Source organism: Pan troglodytes, chromosome 4, assembly GCF_028858775.2.
Source record: "Pan troglodytes isolate AG18354 chromosome 4, NHGRI_mPanTro3-v2.0_pri, whole genome shotgun sequence".
NCBI lineage: Eukaryota > Metazoa > Chordata > Mammalia > Primates > Hominidae > Pan > Pan troglodytes.
The window spans coordinates 177,054,450-177,072,875 of NC_072402.2; the positions used below are offsets into that span (position 1 = coordinate 177,054,450).

Genomic DNA, 18,426 nt, shown 5'->3' on the forward strand with positions numbered 1-18,426 from the left:
CGGGTGTGGTGGCTCACACCTGTAATCCCAGCACTCTGGGAGGCCAAGGCAGGCGGATCACGACGTCAGGTGTTCGAGACCAGCCTGGTCAACATAGTGAAATCCCATCTCTACTAAAAATACAAAAAATTAGCTGGGGGTGGTGGCGGGCGCCTGTAGTCCCAGCTGCTTGGGAGGCTGAGGCAGGAGAATCCCTTGAACCTGGGAGGCGGGGGTTGCAGTGAGCCAAGATCGCGCCACTGCACTCCAGCCTGGTGACAGAGCAAGACTCCATCTCAAAAGAAAAAAAATAGGAGGAAAATAGTTTCACCCTCCTGATAAATCATCTATTCTTTTTTTCTTTTTTTTTTTGAGATGGAGTCTCACTCTGTCACCCAGGCTGGAGTGCAGTGGTGCAATCTCAGGTCACTGCAACCTCCACCTCCCGGGTTCATGCCATTCTCCTGCCTCAGCCTCCTGAGTAGCTGAGACTACAGGTGCCCACCACCATGCCCAGCTAATTTTTGTATTTTTAGTAGATACGGAGTTTCACCATGTTGGTCAGGATGGTCTCAAACTCCTGACCTCATGATCCACCTGCCTCGGCCTCCCAAAGTGCTGGGATTACAGGATTACAGGCGTGAGCCACTGCCCGGCCCATAATTTCCCTTTTTTTAGCTCAATCGTTTCTAGCAATATGCTATTTAGTTTCCAGATACGAGGTGTTTGTAGCTGTTCTTTTGTTATTAATGTCTGATTTTATTACATTAAGGTAAGAGAATACAGTCTGTATGTTATTTTTCAGGAATTTATTAGGACTTTTGTCGTCAGGCTTTTTTTTTTTTTTTTTTTTTTTTTTTTGAGATAGAGTCTCACGCTGTCAGCCAGGCTGGAGTGCAGTGGCACAATCTTGGCTCACTGCAACCTCTGTCTCCCAGGCTCAAGCAATTCTCCTGCCTCAGCCTCCCGAGTAGCTGGGATTACAGGCATCTGCCACCACGCCTGGCTAAGTTTTGTATTTTTAGTAGAGACGGGGTTTCAGCATGTTGGCCAGGCTGGTCTTGAACTCCTGGCCTCAGGTAATCCGCCCGCCTTGGCTTCCCAAAGTGCTGGGATTATAGGTGTGAGCTATCACGTCCCGCCTGTCTTCAGGCTTTTTAAGGGTGTCTCTTGTACACACACAGGAACACACAGTGCCCCCTCCTGGCCACTCTGTGTCTATCATGGCTAAAAGCTGTACCGTACTTAGAGAAAAGCACATAGATGGTGGGTGTGAACCCAGTTGCACCCCTCATTTGCTCTTCACCTTCATCCAGTCGCTTTCTTCTGAGTTTCTCAGTGGGAAAAGTGGGGTGAGAACATCTTCCTTGAGAACCATTCAGGGCTCAGATGAACTAGTGGATGTGCCTGGCACATGGGGACAGCTGGCGAACACTGAGCCTGACCCGACTCTGGAACATGCTGTCAAAAAGGAGCAAAGACTCCAGGACCTCCCTCTCTACCTTTCCTTCTGTTGACAAAGCTGAGAGCCTTGAGTCAGTTTGTCTTCCAGGGCTCTGGGGAAGAGCAGCAATTGGCAGAATACTCTTGAAAGTGTCACAAAGGTACAAGGTTAACAAACATGGCTGGGCGCGGTGGTTCATGCCTGTAATCCTAGCACTTTGGGAGGCCGAGGCAGGTGGATCACGAGGTCAGGAGATTGAGACCATTCTGGCTCACATGGTGAAACCCCGTCTCTACTAAAAATACAAAAAATTAGCCAGACGTGGTGGCGGGCGCCTGTAGTCCCAGCTACTTGGGAGGCTGAGGCAGGAGAATGGCGTGAACCCGGGAGGCGGAGCTGGCAGTGAGCCAAGATCATGCCACTGCACTCTAGCCCGGGTGACAGAGCAAGACTCGGTCTCAAAAAAAAAAAAAAGCAAATAAGCCCCGTTTGTAATCCGGAGCAGGTGCAAGGATGTGGGACAGGCAGAGTATGAACCCTTCCTTTGCTTTTGTAGAATGCAGAGAGCAGTTTGCAGCAGAAGAATGAAGCCATCACATCCTTTGAAGGAAAAACCAACCAAGTTATGTCCAGCATGAAACAAATGGAAGAAAGGTAATCACTTCCCCCTGGCAGATATTCTCAGGAAGGCACTGAGCATTCCCTGGGCCTGGAGACTTATTCAGAGTCCCTCTCCAAAGTGCAGGGGAGAGGCTGGGCGCGGTGGCTCACGCCTGTAATCCCAACACTTTGGGAGGCCGAGGCGGGAGGATCACTTAAGGTCAGAAGTTCAAGAACAGGCTGGCCAACATGGTAAAACCCTGTCTTTACTAAAAATAAAAAAAAAATAGCTGGGCATAGTGGCACACGCCTGTAATCCCAGCTACTTGGGAGGCTGAGGCAAGAGAATTGCTTGAACCCAGGAGGCAGAGGCTGCAATGAGCCAAGATCGTGCCATTGCACTCCAGCCTGGCCAACAGGGAGAGACTCTGTCTCCAAAAAAAAAAAAAAAAGCCAGGCGCGGTGGCTTATGCCTGTAATCCTAGCACTTTGGGAGGCCGAGGCAGGTGGATCACAAGGTCAGGAGATCGAGACCATCCTGGCTAACACAGTTAAGGCCTGTCTCTCCTAAAAATACAAAAAATTAGCCAGGCGTGGTGGCACGCACCTGTAGTCCCAGCTACTCAGGAGGCTGAGGCAGGAGAATCACTTGAACCTGGGAGGTGGACGTTGCAGTGAGCCAAGATCGAGCCACTGCACTCCAACCTGGGCAACAGAGCAAGACTCCATCTCAAAAAAAAAAAAAAAAAAAAAACTCTCAAAGCTCAGCAGTAAACAAACAATCCAATAGAAAAATGGGCACAGGCCGGGCGTGGTGGCTCACGCCTATAATCCCAGTACTTTGGGAGGCCAAGGCGGGTGGATCGCTTGAGGCCAGGAATTGGAAGACCAGCCTGGCCAACATGGTAAAACCGCCTCTCCACTAAAAATACAAAAATTTGCCGGGTATAATGGTGCACGCCTGTAATCCCAGCTGCTTGGAGGGAGGCTGTGGCAGAAGAATCGCTTGAACCCGGGAGGCGGAGGTTGCAGTGAGCCAAGATCATGCCATTGCACTCCAGCCTGGGCAACAAGAAAGAAACTTCATCTCAAAACAAAACAAAAAAAGGAGGGAGCAAAAGACTTGAACAGATACTTCATCAGAGACAACATATGGACAGCAAAAAAGTACATGAGATGAGATTCAGATCATGAGCCATTAGAGAAGTGAGTGGCACAATCCCACCACACCTCTGTTAGGGCAGCTACGGTTTCTTTTTGTTTGTTTGTTTGTTTGTTTTTGGTGTTTTTTTTTTTTGAGCCAGAGTTTCGCTCATGTTGCCCAGGCTAGAGTGCAATGGTGCGATCTCAGCTCACCGCAATCTCTACCTCCCAGGTTCAAGCAATTCTCCTGCCTCAGCCTCCCAAGTAGCTGGGATTACAGGTGCCTGCCACCATGCCTGGCTAATTTTGTATTTTTGTAGAGATGGGGGTTTCTCCATATTGATCAGGCTGGTCTCGAACTCCCGACCTCAGGTGATCTACCCACCTAGGCCTCCCAAAGTGCTGGGATTATAGGCATGAGCCACCACGCCTGGCCAGCTACAGTTTCTTTAATGACAATACCAAGTGCTGATGAGGACACGGAGCTAATGGATCTCTCATACTTTATTGGTAGGAATGCAAAATGGTGCAACCACTCAGGAAAACAGTTTCTCAAGAAGCTAAACGTCCTCTTACCATATGATCCAAATAGAAATGAAACTTATGTCTACACCAAAACCAGTACATATGTTTATAGCAGCTCCGTTCATAACTGCCAAAAGCTAGAAGCAATCCCAATGTTCTGCATTGGGTGATGGATAAACAAAGTGGTTCGGCTGTGCGGTGAAGTATGACTCAGCCGTAGAAAGGAATGAATCACTGCCCTTTCAGAACGTTCAGAGAGGAAACAAAAGGCATGAACCATTGATACACATGGAAACTTGGATTGATCTCCAAGACATTATTCTGAGAAAAAGTCAGTCTCAAGGTTATATAATGTATAATAACATTGAGATTACATTCTCAAAAAGCCAAAGCCATATTGTTGCAGAACAGATGAGTGGTTGCCAGGGGCTGAGGTGGGGAGTTTTGAGAGTGGTGGAACTGTCCTGTATTCTGATTGTGGTGGAGCTGAATCTCCACGTGTTAAAACTCACAAGAGTTAATTTTACTGTATGTTAATTTTAAAAATGAATTTCAGCCAGCAAAAGTCATCCTTTCCTTACAAAGATTTGCTTCATTTGCACTCTTGCTGGTGTCGCATCCAGGTTGCAGCACTCGGAGCGGGCGAGGCAGGGGGCTGAGGAGCGGAGCCACAAGCTGCAGCAGGAGCTGGGCGGGAGGATTGGCGCCCTGCAGCTGCAGCTCTCCCAGCTGCACGAGCAATGGTAAGGGCCCTGCAGGGAGCCTGGGCTGGGGCGTGGCTCAGGAGGGACTGGGAAGAACTGGGGGCAGGTGGTATCCTGCTTCAGCAAGAACGGGGGGAGGGGGGCGGGGGGGCAGGTGGTATCCTGCTTCAGCACGAACGGGGGAGGGGGGGCGGGGGGGCAGGTGGTATCCTGCTTCAGCACTCACCCCTGCAGGGTTCGTATGTTATTCCTAGGGAGCTCCCTCCCCACAGGGCTCGTCACGTGGTCCAGCTCGCCTCCAGAAGATCTGGCCACTCTCAAACCATGGTCCCGGGTCACAGCCTGTATCACCCTTAACCACCCTTTCTAAAAAGAAACAGCTTTGTCAGTGTTGAACAGAAAGTCACCTTTCACCTAGCCTTTGCTGATGCAAGCTTCATAGAATTTTGTGCACAGTGCATCTACAGATTTTTTATTTTTTAAGTCTCACTCTGTCATCCAGGCTGGAGTGCAGTGGTGCGGTCTCAGCTCACTGCAACCCCCACCTCCTGGGCTCAAGCGATTCTTGTGCCTCAGCCTCCTGAGTAGCTGGGACTACAGGTGTACATCAACACACCCGGCTAATTTTTGTGTTTTTTTTTTTTGTTTTTTTTTTTTTTTTTGAGACAGAGTCTCACTCTTGCCCAGGCTGGAGTGCAGTGGCACGATCTCGGCTCACTGCAACCTCTGCCTTCCAGGTTCATGCCATTCTCCTGCCTCAGCCTCCCGAGTAGCTGGGACTACAGGCATCAGCCACCACGCCTGGCTAATTTTTTGTATTTTTGGTAGAGACGGGGTTTCACTGTGTTAACCCAGGATGGTCTCGATCTCCTCACCTCGTGATCCTCCCGTCTCGGCCTCCCAAAGTGCTGGGATTACAGGCGTGAGCCACTGCGCCCAGCCTAATTTTTGTATTTTTATTAGAGACAGGGTTTTGCCATGTTGGCCAGGCTGGTCTCAATCTTCTGGCCTCAAGTGATCCACCCGTCTCAGCCTCCCAGAATGCTGGGATTACAAGTGTGAACCACCGTGCCTGGCCTATAGATTTTTTGAGATAATATATATGCCAAGTTAAAAGCCTGATGTTGAGAGAAGAGAGAAGAGACATCTTTATTCCCACAAAGAGAGAGCAGACTCCAGGCGGTCCAGCAGTGCCCCCAGGGCCACTCGGCTGGTAAAGGGCGGAGTCAACTTCAGGCTGAGGCTCCCTCCTGGCCTTCTCCCTCCAGGATCCTTCATTGTCAGTCTGGCTGTAGGTTTTAGAAAGCAGAATGAGGCCGGGCGCGGTGGCTCACGCCTGTAATCCCAACACTTTGGGAGGCCGAGGCAGGGAGATCACGAGGTCAGGAGTTCAAGACCAGCCTGGCCAACATGGTGAAACGTCATCTCTACTAAAAATACAAAAAATTAGCTGGGCGTGGTGGCGCGTGCCTGTAATCCCAGCTACTAGGGAGGCTGAGGCAGGAGAATGGCGTGAACCCGGGAGGCGGAGCTTGCAGTGAGCCAAGATGGTGCCACTGCACTCCAGCCTGGGCGACAGAGCGAGACTCCGTCTCAAAAAAAACAAAAAGCAGAATGAATTGGCCAGTGAGGTGGCTCATGCCTGTAATCTCTGCACCTTGGGAAGCTGTGGCGGGAGGATCACTTGAGCCCAGGAGGTTGAGGCTGCAGTGAGCTGAGGTTGCGCCACTGCACTCCAGCTGGGGTGACAGAGCTAGACCCTGTCTCAAAAAAAGAAAAGAACGAATTTTGAGCTTCCTTTCCTCAGGTCTCCATGTCAGGGGAGGGTCCTGCTTATGTGGTCTAAGTGTTCTAGAGCTCTCTTCCTTCTCCCCTGCGTAAGTGTCAAGTGTGTGCCTGCAGGCTTTTCTCTCCCTGGTTCCTGCTCTTTCTTGTGGAAGGGCAGGTGACCCTGGGGGAGAGGGAAGCGTTGCCGAAGGCTTTAGATGCTCAAGAGGCAATTCAGAGACTTCCATGTTTCCTGGGCGGTGAGTTGGGTTGTGGACCTTCCGTGAAAGCCTCCCACTGAGACTAACTCAAGTTCATTTTGGGAAAACAGCTCAAGCCTGGAGAAAGAATTGAAATCAGAAAAAGAGCAAAGACAGGCTCTTCAGCGCGAATTACAGCACGAGAAAGACACTTCCTCTCTACTCAGGATGGAGCTGCAACAAGTGGAAGGACTGAAAAAGGTGAGGTGGGCCGTCCCGGGAGAGAAGAGCCTCTGGCAGCCTCCAGAAGCCCCTAACATGCTCCGGGCAGGCTCCTCTCCCCGCACCCTTTGTGTGGGGGCCAGGCGGCTCCAGGGTGTGGGGAGGCTGTTAGGGAGCTCCTGTTTTAGGAGCATAAGACAAATCACAAACCACTAAGCTGGCGGCTCAGATAGAGGCGAGTGCCATGAAGAGAATACAGCAGAACAGTGTCCTCACTAAGCCTGCTGGCGGCTCAGATAGAGGCGAGTGCCATGAAGAGAATACAGCAGAACAGTGTCCTCACTAAGCCTGCTGGCGGCTCAGATAGAGGCGAGTGCCATGAAGAGAATACAGCAGAACAGTGTCCTCACCCGTGGGCAAGGCGCCTGGGGAGGGAGCGACCGGTGAGCAGAGGCTCCAGTGAGTTATGCCCTGCAAAGCACCTCTTGGGTGGAGACTGCAGGAGCAGACAGGAGTGTGAGGAGCAAAGAGGAGGCCTCAGGCGGCAGGCAGGAGGAAGCCCTTCATGGGCCCTGGGAGCCAGGGGAAGGAACGTGCGTTTATTTTAGCAGAGTGGGCAGCTGGTGGAGGGACAGGATCCGTTCTGTTTGCGGATGGTCATTGGCTCCTGTGTGGAGAGTGGGTGGTAGGCTCGCAGGAGAGGAAGCTGGGAGGAACCAGTAAACATCTCCTACCACATGCCAGCCTCACCTCAGCCACTGTGCCCAGGGTCGGGTCATCCCTGGGAAGCAGACCGACCCCAGCCCTCCACTTCCCCTACATCACCTCAGTTCCGTGGAGGACCCTCTCACTTGGAGGCATGGCCTGGATGCTGTGGGCTTCAGAGGGCGAGAGAAGTGGGGTCCAGCAGGCCTTCACTGTCTGGCTGTGGAACTGGACCTCCCAGGAAACTCCGAGGCCGCGTGGAACATTTGCCCTAATGTAAAATCATCGGCTGTTTTCCCAGAGGGGAGGAGGCTCTGCGATCCTGGATGGAGCTGACTGCAGCCTGGGGCGCTTTGGGGGGCTCCTCCCACGTGGGGATGGCGTGCCCTCTCCTCAGGCCCCTGCGCTGCTGAGCGCTGCGGGAAAACTGAGCCCAAAGCAGGCTTCCCCTCGGCACCTGCCCCGGAGGGGCCTTCAGGGCCAGGGTGGCTTCTGGACCTGGATTTTGTTGCGTTGAACGTGGTAATGGACACACTGCACGATTCGAGTGAGTCAGGAAAGGCCCTTTTGATTTCCATTGGAAAGTGCCTGGGGTTGTTGGGGAAGGGAGAGCTTCCTCAAGAGCCAGGTCAGGCTTGGAGAGTGGAAAGGAGGAAGTGGAGGGCAGAAGAGGACTTTGAGAAAGTCCCGCCTCATCACGGGGCATACCTCCTTTACTCTGCTTCAGAATGCTTCCGTCAAAAGATTCGAATTACGCAATTACAGCCCGCCCCAACAATAGGAACAAAACAATGTCTAATATCCCCAGTTAAGCCACAGCTTTGTGCTTTGCGAGCCTGTGCACAGAAGCAGAAGCTACGGCACAGGGTGTGCAGAGAGCCACCCCACCACTCGGGCCCGAGCTCCACCGCTGCTCCCAGTGGTCCCAGAAAACCCGGTTACTTTCTGGGTCTCCATCCTGGCCTTAACAGACTGGCTCAAGGTGCACTGGCCCCAGGTGTCAGTGCCGTTGCCCCCTGGGGAACTCCCTCCGTGCAGGGCTCCTCACATGGTCTAGCCAGCCTCCAAGTGGTCTAGCCATGAAATGAGGCCCCAGGTCACCCCCTTCATCATCCTTGACCAGTGCAGCAGCTTTTTCAGAGTTGAACAGGAAACCACCTTTCAAACTAGTCTTTGCTGATGCAAGCTTCGTGTGATTTTGTGTACAGTTCTTCTATAGATTTTTTGAGATAGCAATCTGTTTTGTAAAATGTTTATCTTTTAAAAAGAAGCTCAAATAGGCAAAGCCTCATTTGTCCTATGATGGTAACTTTTTTTTTTTTTTTTTTTTTGAGACGGAGTTTTGCTCTGTTGCCCGGGCTGGAGTGCAGTGGTGTGATCTCGGCTCACTGCAACCTCCGCCTCCCCAGTTCAAGCGATTCTCCTGCCTCAGCCTCCCGAGTACTTGGGATTGCAGGCATATGCCACCATGCTCTGCTAATTTTTGTATTTTTAACTAAAGGAGGGGTTTTGCCATGTTGGCCAGGCTAGTCTTGAATGCCTGACCTCAGGTGATCCGCCCACCTCAGCCTCCCAGTGCTGGGATTACAGGTGTGAGCCACTGCGCCCAGCTGAGGGTAACTATTTTTAGTGTGGCTGATGAATGTAACTATCCTGTCCCATGTCTCTGTCCCCAGCTGCAGAGCCCTTGTCGAGTGCTTGCCTTCTAGCTGCCCAGTGTCAAGAGTAAGCTAGCAAGAAATAATCTTGAATGACATTAATACAGGACTGCATTTTGCTCTTTTTTTTGGTTTTGTTTTGTTTGAGATGGAGTCTTGCTCTGTCGCCCAGGCTGGAGTACAGTAGCATGATCTCGGCTCACTGCAACCTCTGCCTCCCGGGTTCAAGCAATTCTCCTGCCTCAGCCTCCCAAGTAGCTGGGATCACAGGTGCCTGCCACCACACCCAGCTAATTTCTGTATTTTTAGTGGAGACAGGGTTGCACCATGTTGGCCGGGTTGGCCTCAAACTCCTGAACCTCAGGTGATCCACCTGTCTTGGCCTCCCAAAGTGCTGGAAGTACAGGCATAAGCCACTGTGCCTGGCCACCTTTTGCTCTTGAAAAACATTCTGATCTGCTTGTTGCTCTGGTTGCTAAATCTTTTTTTTTTTTTTTTTTTAAAGGCCAGTGCAGTGGCTCACGCCTGTAATCCCAGCACTTTGGGAGGCCGAGGCAGGCAGATCACGAGGTCAGGAGTTTGAGACCATCCTGGCCAACATGGTGAAACCCCGTCTCTACTGAAAATACAAAAATTAGCAGGGCATGGTGGCGGGCACCTGTAGTCCCAGCTACTTGGGAGGCTGAGGCAGGAGAATCGCTTGAACCCAGGAGGCGGAGGTTGCAGTGAGCCAAGATCGTGCCACTGCACTCCAGCCTGGCAACAGAGCAAGACTCTGTCTCAAAAAAAAAAAAAGGACCGTGTAATCCTCTGTCCAGCATCTGGTTGGTTTGTTCATTTTAGGAGTTGCGGGAGCTTCAGGACGAGAAGGCAGAGCTGCAGAAGATCTGCGAGGAGCAGGAACAAGCCCTCCAGGAAATGGGCCTGCACCTCAGCCAGTAAGAACCCCACTCCCCTCGTCTGCCACTGCAGGCACACCAGGCTACCCACCACATCCCTCAGGCCCCAAACCTACCTCCTTTTGGCGAACGGAGGGTGGGCCATTTAGGAGCTCGGTCTGCCGTTCACGGATGAGCTTTCAGGAAGCCCGGCCTCAGAGGGGCCCAGCACTGATCTCTGCTACCCACATGGGGTGCCAGTGAGCTCTTAGCTAATTCAGGAAGCACGTTCATTCCTAGTGACCAGGACACTCCTATTCCTTAGCTTCATATCCAGGGCCTGAGGGAACAGATGGGCAATGAGAGGATCGCTTGGTCAGCCTACAGTCAGGCCAGAGGGAGCAGGGCTGGTTTGGGAACGGAAGTCTGGCACAGTAGAGGTGCACTCACCCGCCTTGCGCAGCACAGCCCCCTTCCTTTCGGGGAACTGGCCACTGCATCCGCCAGAGTCTGTCTGTCTCTGCTGCAGGTGCTGATGGGGTGCAGACCCTGGTAGTTCTGCTCCCCTCTGACTTGACAGCTCTCCTCCTTGGTGTCCCAGTCTAGATAGGTTGCTGTGGACGCCTGGGCCTTGGGGTGGATCACACTGCGGACTGTGGAACTTGCCCATTTGTGTGATGATTCTGCGTTTTCAACATAGTGGGTAGCTTTTCTCCTCGAGTCAGGGCGCATGGTTGCAAGTAACAGAAATCCAACTCAAAGTGGCTTAAGCAAAAGAAGCCATCAGGAATCGGTCTCTGACTCCTACCTCTGCTATCCTGTCTGCCTCACAGGTGGGTCTGGACCCTGCAGGGGCAAAACAGCACTCAGCAAGGCCATCTATCAGAGGAACAAACTCCCTCTTCTTTGTGCATAGCTGCCAGGATCACCCGAGATTGACTCTGCTCCCGAGTACCCATGCCTGACATAAGCACCATAACCAAGGAGATGGGGCTCACGACCTCAGCACAGCCTGGTCCGCACCAGAAATTTGTAGAGTCTAGTACTATTAAGAAAATAGGCCGGGTGCAGTGGCTCACGCCTGTAATCTCAGCACTTTGGGAGACTGAGGTGGGCAGATCACCTGAGGTCAGGAGTTCGAGACCAGCCTGGCCAACATAGTGAAGCCCCATCTCTACTAAAAATACAAAAATTAGCCAGGTATGGTGGGCACCTGTAATCCTAGCTACTCGGGAGGCTGAGACAGCAGCATCGCTTGAACCCGGGAGGCAGAGGTTGCAGTAAGCCGAGATTGCGCCACTGCACTCCAGCCTGGGCGACAAAAGTGAGAGTCCATCTCAAAAAAAAAACAAACAATAGCTGGTCAAGGAATCTGATGTCTCTGGTGGGAATGCGGTCTGCCCACTCCCAGATGCAGGTGCTGGCCACTCGCCATCTCTCCTGTGCCCCTTACCTTTCTAGACTAGCCCATGGCCGCTGCTCCCTCCCCTCCCACCCTCCGCCCTGCCTGCCACCCACTCAGCTGAGTGTCCTGTGCTGCTCTCGTCTGGCCTGTCAACTTGCCGTGCTCTGGCCCGTTCCTTCCCAACCCCCAGGGAGCTCCTTGAGGGACGCAAGGCCCAGTGTCTGTCCCCATGCTCAGAGCATAGGCCAGCTGTGAGGGCATCCCGAGAGCACTCACCAGAAGCAGATGTGGAACAGAGCTGGCGTGGAGCTGGCTTCTGGGGTTTGCAGCCAGTGTTTTCCTCTTTACATTGGATGGACAGCAAGGCAGTGTCACAGGTCCCCTCCTAGTGGACCATAGACCTCGAAACTGTGGCTGGTCTCTGATCTTTAAAATGTATCATTGTGGCCGGGTGTGGTGGCTCATGCCTGTAATCCCAGCCCTTTGGGAGGCTGAGGTGGGTGGATCACCTGAGGTCAGGAGTTCGAGACCAGCCTGACCAACGTGGAGAAACCCCATCTCTACTAAAAATATAAAATTAGCCGGGCATGGTGGAGCGTGCCTGTAATCCCAGCTACTCAGGAGGCTGAGGCAGGAGAATCGCTTGAACCTGGGAGGTTGCGGTGAGCCGAGATCACGCCATTGCACTCCAGCCTGGGCGATAAGAGTGAAAGTCTGTCTCAAAAACAAACAAAAAAATGTATTGTTGCACTTTGTGGCCGCCTGGCACTACCGGCTAACCTAGCTTCCAAATCCCAGTGTGAGCTGCCTGGCCACCATTCCCTCCCAGCGAGTGCTGTGGGTGTCACAGCATCAGGTGTATGCAAACCCAGACGGGACTACCTGAGGAGTTGCTTTTGTGCTCTCTCCCCTCTTCCCTTCTTCCTCTTGCAAGCCTATACCGGATGACAGAGATGGCAAAGCCTCTTTGCAGACCCTACATTCGCTACAGGAACAGTTTCCAGTTTTATTGTCTTGGGAACATCTGGATTCTTCCTAAATTGTGTTTCCCAGAGTTCTTGTATGTTCAGTTTGCCATGTTGACCTGGCTTCCCAAGGTCTGTCCATCTGCACAGCCTCTTCTCATCCTGTCAATCTGCTGGCCTATTTCCTGTTTCTGCAGCCAGACCAGGAAGGGAAGGAGCTGCCTCCCGATCTTTAGTAAAAGCCACAGGGATTTTTCTAAATGCCCTGATGCTGTTTTCTAATCCCTCCCTTAGAAGTCTAGCCTGTGTTTCCTAGAGACCTGCCATTTTGTCACTTAGATCAGTCTAATCTGATGATAGTTCAGACTGATCTCAGTTTTTAAGAAAGAGCCAGGCCAGGCTGGGCGTGGGGGCTCACGCCTGTAATCCCAGCACTTTGGGAGGCCGAGGCAGGTGGGTCAATTGAGGTCAGGAGTTCAAGACCAGCCAGGCCAATATGGTGAAACCCCATCTCTAGTAAAAGTACAAGAAAATAAGCTGGGTGTGGTGTCGGGCGCCTGTCATCCCAGCTACTTGGGAAGCTGAGGCAGGAGAATTGCTTGAGCCCAGGAAGCAGAGGTTGCAGTGAGCCGAGATCACACCACCGCACTCCAGCCTGGCCAATGCAGCGAGACTCCATCTCAAAAAAAGAAAAAAAAAAAAAAGGCTCAGGCCTATAATCCTAGCACTTTGGGAGGCTGAGGCAGGTGGGTCAATTGAGGTCAGGAGTTCAAGACCAGCCTGGGCAACATGGCAAAACCCCACCTCTAGAAAAAATACAAAAATTAGCCAGGCGTGATGGCAGGCACCTGTAGTCGCAGCTACTTGGGAGACTAAAGTGAGAGGATCACTTGAGCCCAGGAGGTCAAGGTTGCAGTGAGCCATGATTGCACCACTGCATTCCAGCCTGGGCAATATAGCAAGATCCTGTCTCAAAAAAAAAAAAAAAAGGATCAGACTGTTTCCCTCAATTGCACAAACTGCTTCATTTTATTTGGTTTAGTTCTGCCAATTTAGACCATGTTCAGTCCTGTCTCTTGCGTAAACAAAGGAATTGTTCTGACACTTAACAAGAATGGAGCAAGAACAAATGGCTGTGCCGTCTGAGCCTTCCCCTTCCAGACAGCAGGCAGCAGAATGGAGGCCGGGGAGAAGCCTACAGACTCAGGTTCCTGCTGGGGAGAGCGGTAGAGACTAGTGCAGAGCAGGGCCAGGTCTTGGACTTCTGGCCTCAGGCCATCCTCTCGCCTCAGCCTCCCTCAAAGTCTTTTTGAGCCCCTGCAGGCTAAGCAGTGTGTTCTCGTGCCAGATGCAGTCCCAGGCTCAGCCTCAGCCCTCAGCAGACGGGAGCCAGTGTGATGAGGCAACTCGGATTGTACAGAGGCGGAAGGCATTTTAACAACTCATGTTCTGGGTATCCTCACAAAGCTAGTCATGAGAGCCAGCTGTGGTAGGGACTCAGAGCCTCACTCTCTCTCACTGCTATGAAATGGCCTTTTTTTTTTTTCCTTAGGTCCAAGCTGAAGATGGAAGATATAAAAGAAGTGAACCAGGCACTGAAGGTACTGGCTTGCTAAGAACCACTTCTTCGCTGTCAGCTTGCGCTGACTGCCCGTGTGCTCGTACGTTTAAGTATCCCAACAGTCAGGTGAGAGCGTGTGGTTGAAGCAGTGGTGATGACGTATTGACAGAGAAGCCAAACGCTGCTCAGAAACGTGTCCCTCGGCTGAGGGCGATGCTGACAGGTGGCCAAAGCTGAGCCTAGGTCTTCCGACTCCAGTTCCTCCGCCATCAGCTGTGCTTTCAAAATAGGCCTGATGGGCATCCCTTAAGGGGGAAGCAGGTGGCAGAGAGGAGGGACCCGCGGATATCTTTAAACAGCGAAAAACAGGCCCTTCTGTTGAAGTGAGGGGCCAGAGGCCAGCCAGCCCCACTGCAGTGCCCTGTGCCATTGCTAGGGACCACTCAAGCCAAGCCCTGAGTTGGGCCAGGTTTCCGCACCCTGGTGGGGAGGGCAGAATGACACATTCCACCGAAGAGCAGGAGCTTGCAGGTGGCCCAGTGTGGGTGCCGGTGCCAGGCTGAGCTGCAGGGTGGAGAGCGTGGGAGAGGAGGCAGACATTTGGGGGCACGGCAGCCTGGCCTTCAAGACAGCCTTGCCTGCAGGAGCACCCCGCTTCGGCCTCAGCTGTGCCGTGGCAGCAATGCAAAAGCAGTCCCTTTGCACACTGTTCCACGTGGTGCAGAGCAGGGACCCTGATGTCTCTGGGCATCTAACTTCCAAGTGCCAGGTCAGGGGCAGCAACTAACAGCAGCCGGGACTTCTAGGTAATATCAGTTTCACAGCATCGGAGGGAGGATAGAAATCATAAAACAGGACTCTAGGGCCGCCAGAGCTCTGTGATGTCAGGATGAATGTCCTGGGCACACACTGGCAGCCCCAAGGGTATATGACTCTAGCTCAGTCTGTGAGGATCTATTTGTCAGCAAGAAAATCATGTCCAGCAGATGTTAACAGGCCAGAAAAGTACCTCATGCCTTTGACTTCTCTGGAACACCCCAGTCCCTAAGCCCAAATAAATCACAGGTGCTGCTTCGCCCAGAGAAAGCCCTCTGAGGGGCCACCTTTCAAAGCCTCAGCCGCCTCCCCTGTGGAATGGAGTCCATGTGCTCCCCAGGGCTGGTCAAGAATCAGGGCTTTGGCCCGCATGGAGAAGGGCTTCCTCAGGCCTGTGGGACGCAGTGCCCGCTGTCCATGACCTTCTGTCTCTCCACAAGGATCAGCGTCAGCAAGTGTCTTAGTCTCACTCAGATTTGGCCCTTCTCCCGCGCCTGCCAGTTCAGCTAGCACTTCGGCCAGTGTCTCAGGCAGGGTCTAGGGTTGCAGGCACCAGAAGCTCACTCTGCTTACTTCAGCCAAAGGGAACTGATTGAAAGTGGGAGTGTGCCTGAGTGAGCAGATGCTGGAGACCGCCTGGAGGCCCCAGGGCAGCCTGCAGAGGCCAAGAGGTGGAGCACGGAGCTAGGATGCAGAAATCCCGGCTGCGGCCAGACCGGGAAAGAGCCCCTTGATGACAGTCCTGTGAGGCCACATCTGATGGAGAAACAGTGCCTCACTAGGAAACAGGTGCTATAAGGGACAATGGATGTGGCCAGAACGCAGCTACCCACTCATCAGGGGCTTAGACAGAAAGTGGATTCTAGAATGTCCTTTCCTCTTCAGGGCCACGCCTGGCTGAAAGATGACGAAGCGACACACTGTAGGCAGTGTGAGAAGGAGTTCTCCATTTCCCGGAGAAAGGTACGTGGGGGCTCCACCCACCCTCCCAGTGCCCTGAGTCGTTGCCCGCTGAGATTCCCCTTTCTCTGGTTCCAGAAGCCCATATCAGAGCAGGCTCACTGCCCGGTGACTGTGCTGACTGTGGCAGATGGGCAGCCCCGCCTCTCCTGTTTGCCTGTGCAGATGGCTTTCCATCCTGGCACCCTCTTTCTGGGAGGCCTTGGCCAGTCATAGGCCCCTGGTCTCCAGCACATCCTTTCAGTGATTTGACAATGATTTTTGGGGAGATGGGGCTCCTTGTGTGCAGAGCTGCTCTAGGGGAGCGTCATTGAAAATTCTCTGTATGCGGCAGGAACAAAATCTGGCCCAACTTAGGCAAAAACAATCTATGGGGAACCTACAGGGCAGCAGGTCACCAAAAATCACTAGTGATCTAGGCAGCATGCTTGCCCCTGCCCTTCAGGTTCTGGAAACAAGGTCCTAGGCTCACCCTTGGGTCTAGGGTTGACTGGGCCTTATTAACAGTCTCACCAAGACCAGCTGGGTAGGGGAAGAGTTGGGTATAAGCAAAACTGGGAGCTAAAGGAAACACTGCCAGCGCCACCCACCTTTCTGCCACAGCCATGTTCTGTCTGTTCCCATCAACAGCCTAGCTCTGTGGAAGAGAGGAAGCCACAGCTACCCCACCCCCTCCCCCACCCGAGTTTCAGGCAGTGCCTTGCAGTAAGCTCAGAGCTAGAAACCACGTCCTGAGGCTGCCTTTGAGATCACATGTGTCTACAAGGCCTGGCTGTCCCCATCTGTGGAGTCAGAAGCAGAGGCTGCACAGGTGCTCACCTTGATGTCTTATCAGGCACCCAGGGAACCTGTTTAGAAAGGGAAAGATCTACTCCCACCCCCTTGGAATGCAGCAAAGAGAACGAACCAGACTCTTCCTGTAACATGGACTAGCAGCTCACTGGCTTAGTGATGAAGTACAGCAAAAAGTAAACTTTTTGTCTTAAAAACACCCTTAGGCCGGGCGCGGTGGCTCATGACTGTAATCCTAGCACTTTGGGAGGCTGAGGCGGGTGGATCACGAGGTCAGAAGTTCAAGACCAGTCTGGCCAAGATGGTGAAACCCCATCATCTCTACTAAAAAAAATACAAAAACTAACCGGGCATGGTGGCAGGCACTTGTAATCCCAGCTACTTGGGAGGCTGAGGCAGGAGAATCGCTTGAACCCAGGTGGCAGAGGTTGCAGTGAGCCGAGATTGCGCCACTGCACCCCAGCCTGGGCGACAGAGACTCAAAAAAAAAAAAAGCCGGGCGCGATGGCTCACGCCTGTAATCCCAACACTTTGGGAGGCCAAGGCAGAGGCGGATCACGAGGTCAGGAGATCGAGACCACCCTGGCTAACACGGTGAAACCCCGTCTCTACTAAAAATACAAAAAATTAGCCAGGCATAGTGGCGGGCACCTGTAGACCCAGCTACTGCCGGAGAATGGCGTGAACCTGGGAGGCAGAGCTTGCAGTGAGCTGAGATCGCGCCACTGCACTCCAGCCTGGGCGACTGAGCAAGACTCTATTTCAAAAAAAAAAAAAAAAAAGACCCTTGTTTGTACACAGCCCCTCACCACTCCACAGAAACATAACCCATTCCCAACAAATGATGCGCTTCTGGGTTAGGAAGCAGGGAGGGTGTGCGGATGGCTTTTCCCTGGGTGTCTGTGACTGCCATCTTCCCGTCCTGTAGCACCACTGCCGGAACTGTGGCCACATCTTCTGCAACACCTGCTCCAGCAACGAGCTGGCCCTGCCCTCCTACCCCAAGCCGGTGCGAGTGTGCGACAGCTGCCACACCCTGCTCCTGCAGCGCTGCTCCTCCACGGCCTCCTGAACGTCCGTCCTCAGGAGCACAGCCTCATGGACAGTGCCAAACTCTGTGGGTCTCCAGGGGCTTGGGAAATGTGTTCTTTCCCAAGAGAATCAAAGGAAAGAATCAAATTTCTTGCCCGGCCACTGGCACTCCAGAAGACAGCGTGCCGGAACCAGCAGCTCTCACCTTTCTGTGACTCGTTCGGAATTAACTCCACTGGATGGAAACTTCCATCTTACTTGGTTACGTCACGGCTCTGGTTCAGATACAACTTCATGATTTTGCTACTATCATTTTTCACTTTTCAAAGAATTTAACCTATTTTACAGCAGTTCAGTTCTGCTAGTGAGTAGTTTTCCTCTCCTACCTTCCTTCTAAAAACCTGATTCATGCACAGCGTTTGACACACATGGAGTCTGCCAGTGTGCCTTCTCTGCTTCAGTCAAGAGATCTGCCATCTCATGCCCTTGTGACTACCTATCATTGGCCCTGCAATAAAATCATTTATTTTTCACTCTGGCGCGTGCAGAAGCTTGTGTCAACTTCCAAAGAGCCCACCGCACCGGAGGCGGCCTCAGAGCGCCCCTCGTGCCCGAGCCCCGTGTGAGTGAGAGGCTGCTGGTGCTGCCCCAGAGCCTGCAGGGCAGCCTGGTGAGCCAAGGGCAGTTTGCAGGGTCAGCCTGCCGTCAACAGGCAGAGGAGGTGACCCCAAGCCTGTCACCAAAGTGCAAGAGTAGTTCACGTACATACTTGGGAGTTTGATAGGTTACAGATGGAGACCTGTGAAAAGGCACTTGCCAGGCAGCCATTTTTCACATTTCAAATGCAGTGCTACGACTGGCTTCCAGTCCCTCCCTCGGAGGCCCCCACCACCAAAGATCCAATGGCCCGGGGATCTCTTCCGGTAGAGACAACAGCATTATCAAGTCCAGACAGCCAACAGTCAAGTCTTCCAGGCCTCATCCTTCTCCACCTTCTATACATACACCTTGTCCACGACCCTACCCTCCCTTCCCACAAGCTCCCTACCCTCGCCAAATCCAGGCCTCAG

At 52.8% G+C, this 18,426-nt stretch overlaps 1 protein-coding gene across 6 annotated transcripts in view; it reads left to right on the forward strand.

Moving 5' to 3' along the window:
* The window catches only part of RUFY1 (RUN and FYVE domain containing 1), a 61,624-nt gene extending 43,735 nt beyond the window's left edge, over window positions 1-17,889 (forward strand). For 2 of the 6 annotated variants that reach the window (XM_016954418.4, XM_016954421.4), the window contains exons 12-18: window positions 1,980-2,077; window positions 4,315-4,434; window positions 6,494-6,623; window positions 9,791-9,885; window positions 13,748-13,796; window positions 15,458-15,535; window positions 17,253-17,889. In XM_016954418.4, coding sequence (XP_016809907.1) covers window positions 1,980-2,077; window positions 4,315-4,434; window positions 6,494-6,623; window positions 9,791-9,885; window positions 13,748-13,796; window positions 15,458-15,535; window positions 17,253-17,396 — 714 coding nt within the window. In that variant the 3' untranslated portion in view covers window positions 17,397-17,889. Of the gene's footprint in view, window positions 1-1,979; window positions 2,078-4,314; window positions 4,435-6,493; window positions 6,624-9,790; window positions 9,886-13,747; window positions 13,883-15,457; window positions 15,536-16,162; window positions 16,517-17,252 lie in introns of those variants that run through there. The other 4 variants (XM_016954419.4, XM_063810980.1, XR_001718080.4 and 1 more) reach the window with 3 other exon arrangements.
* Window positions 17,890-18,426: the final 537 nt, after the last annotated feature.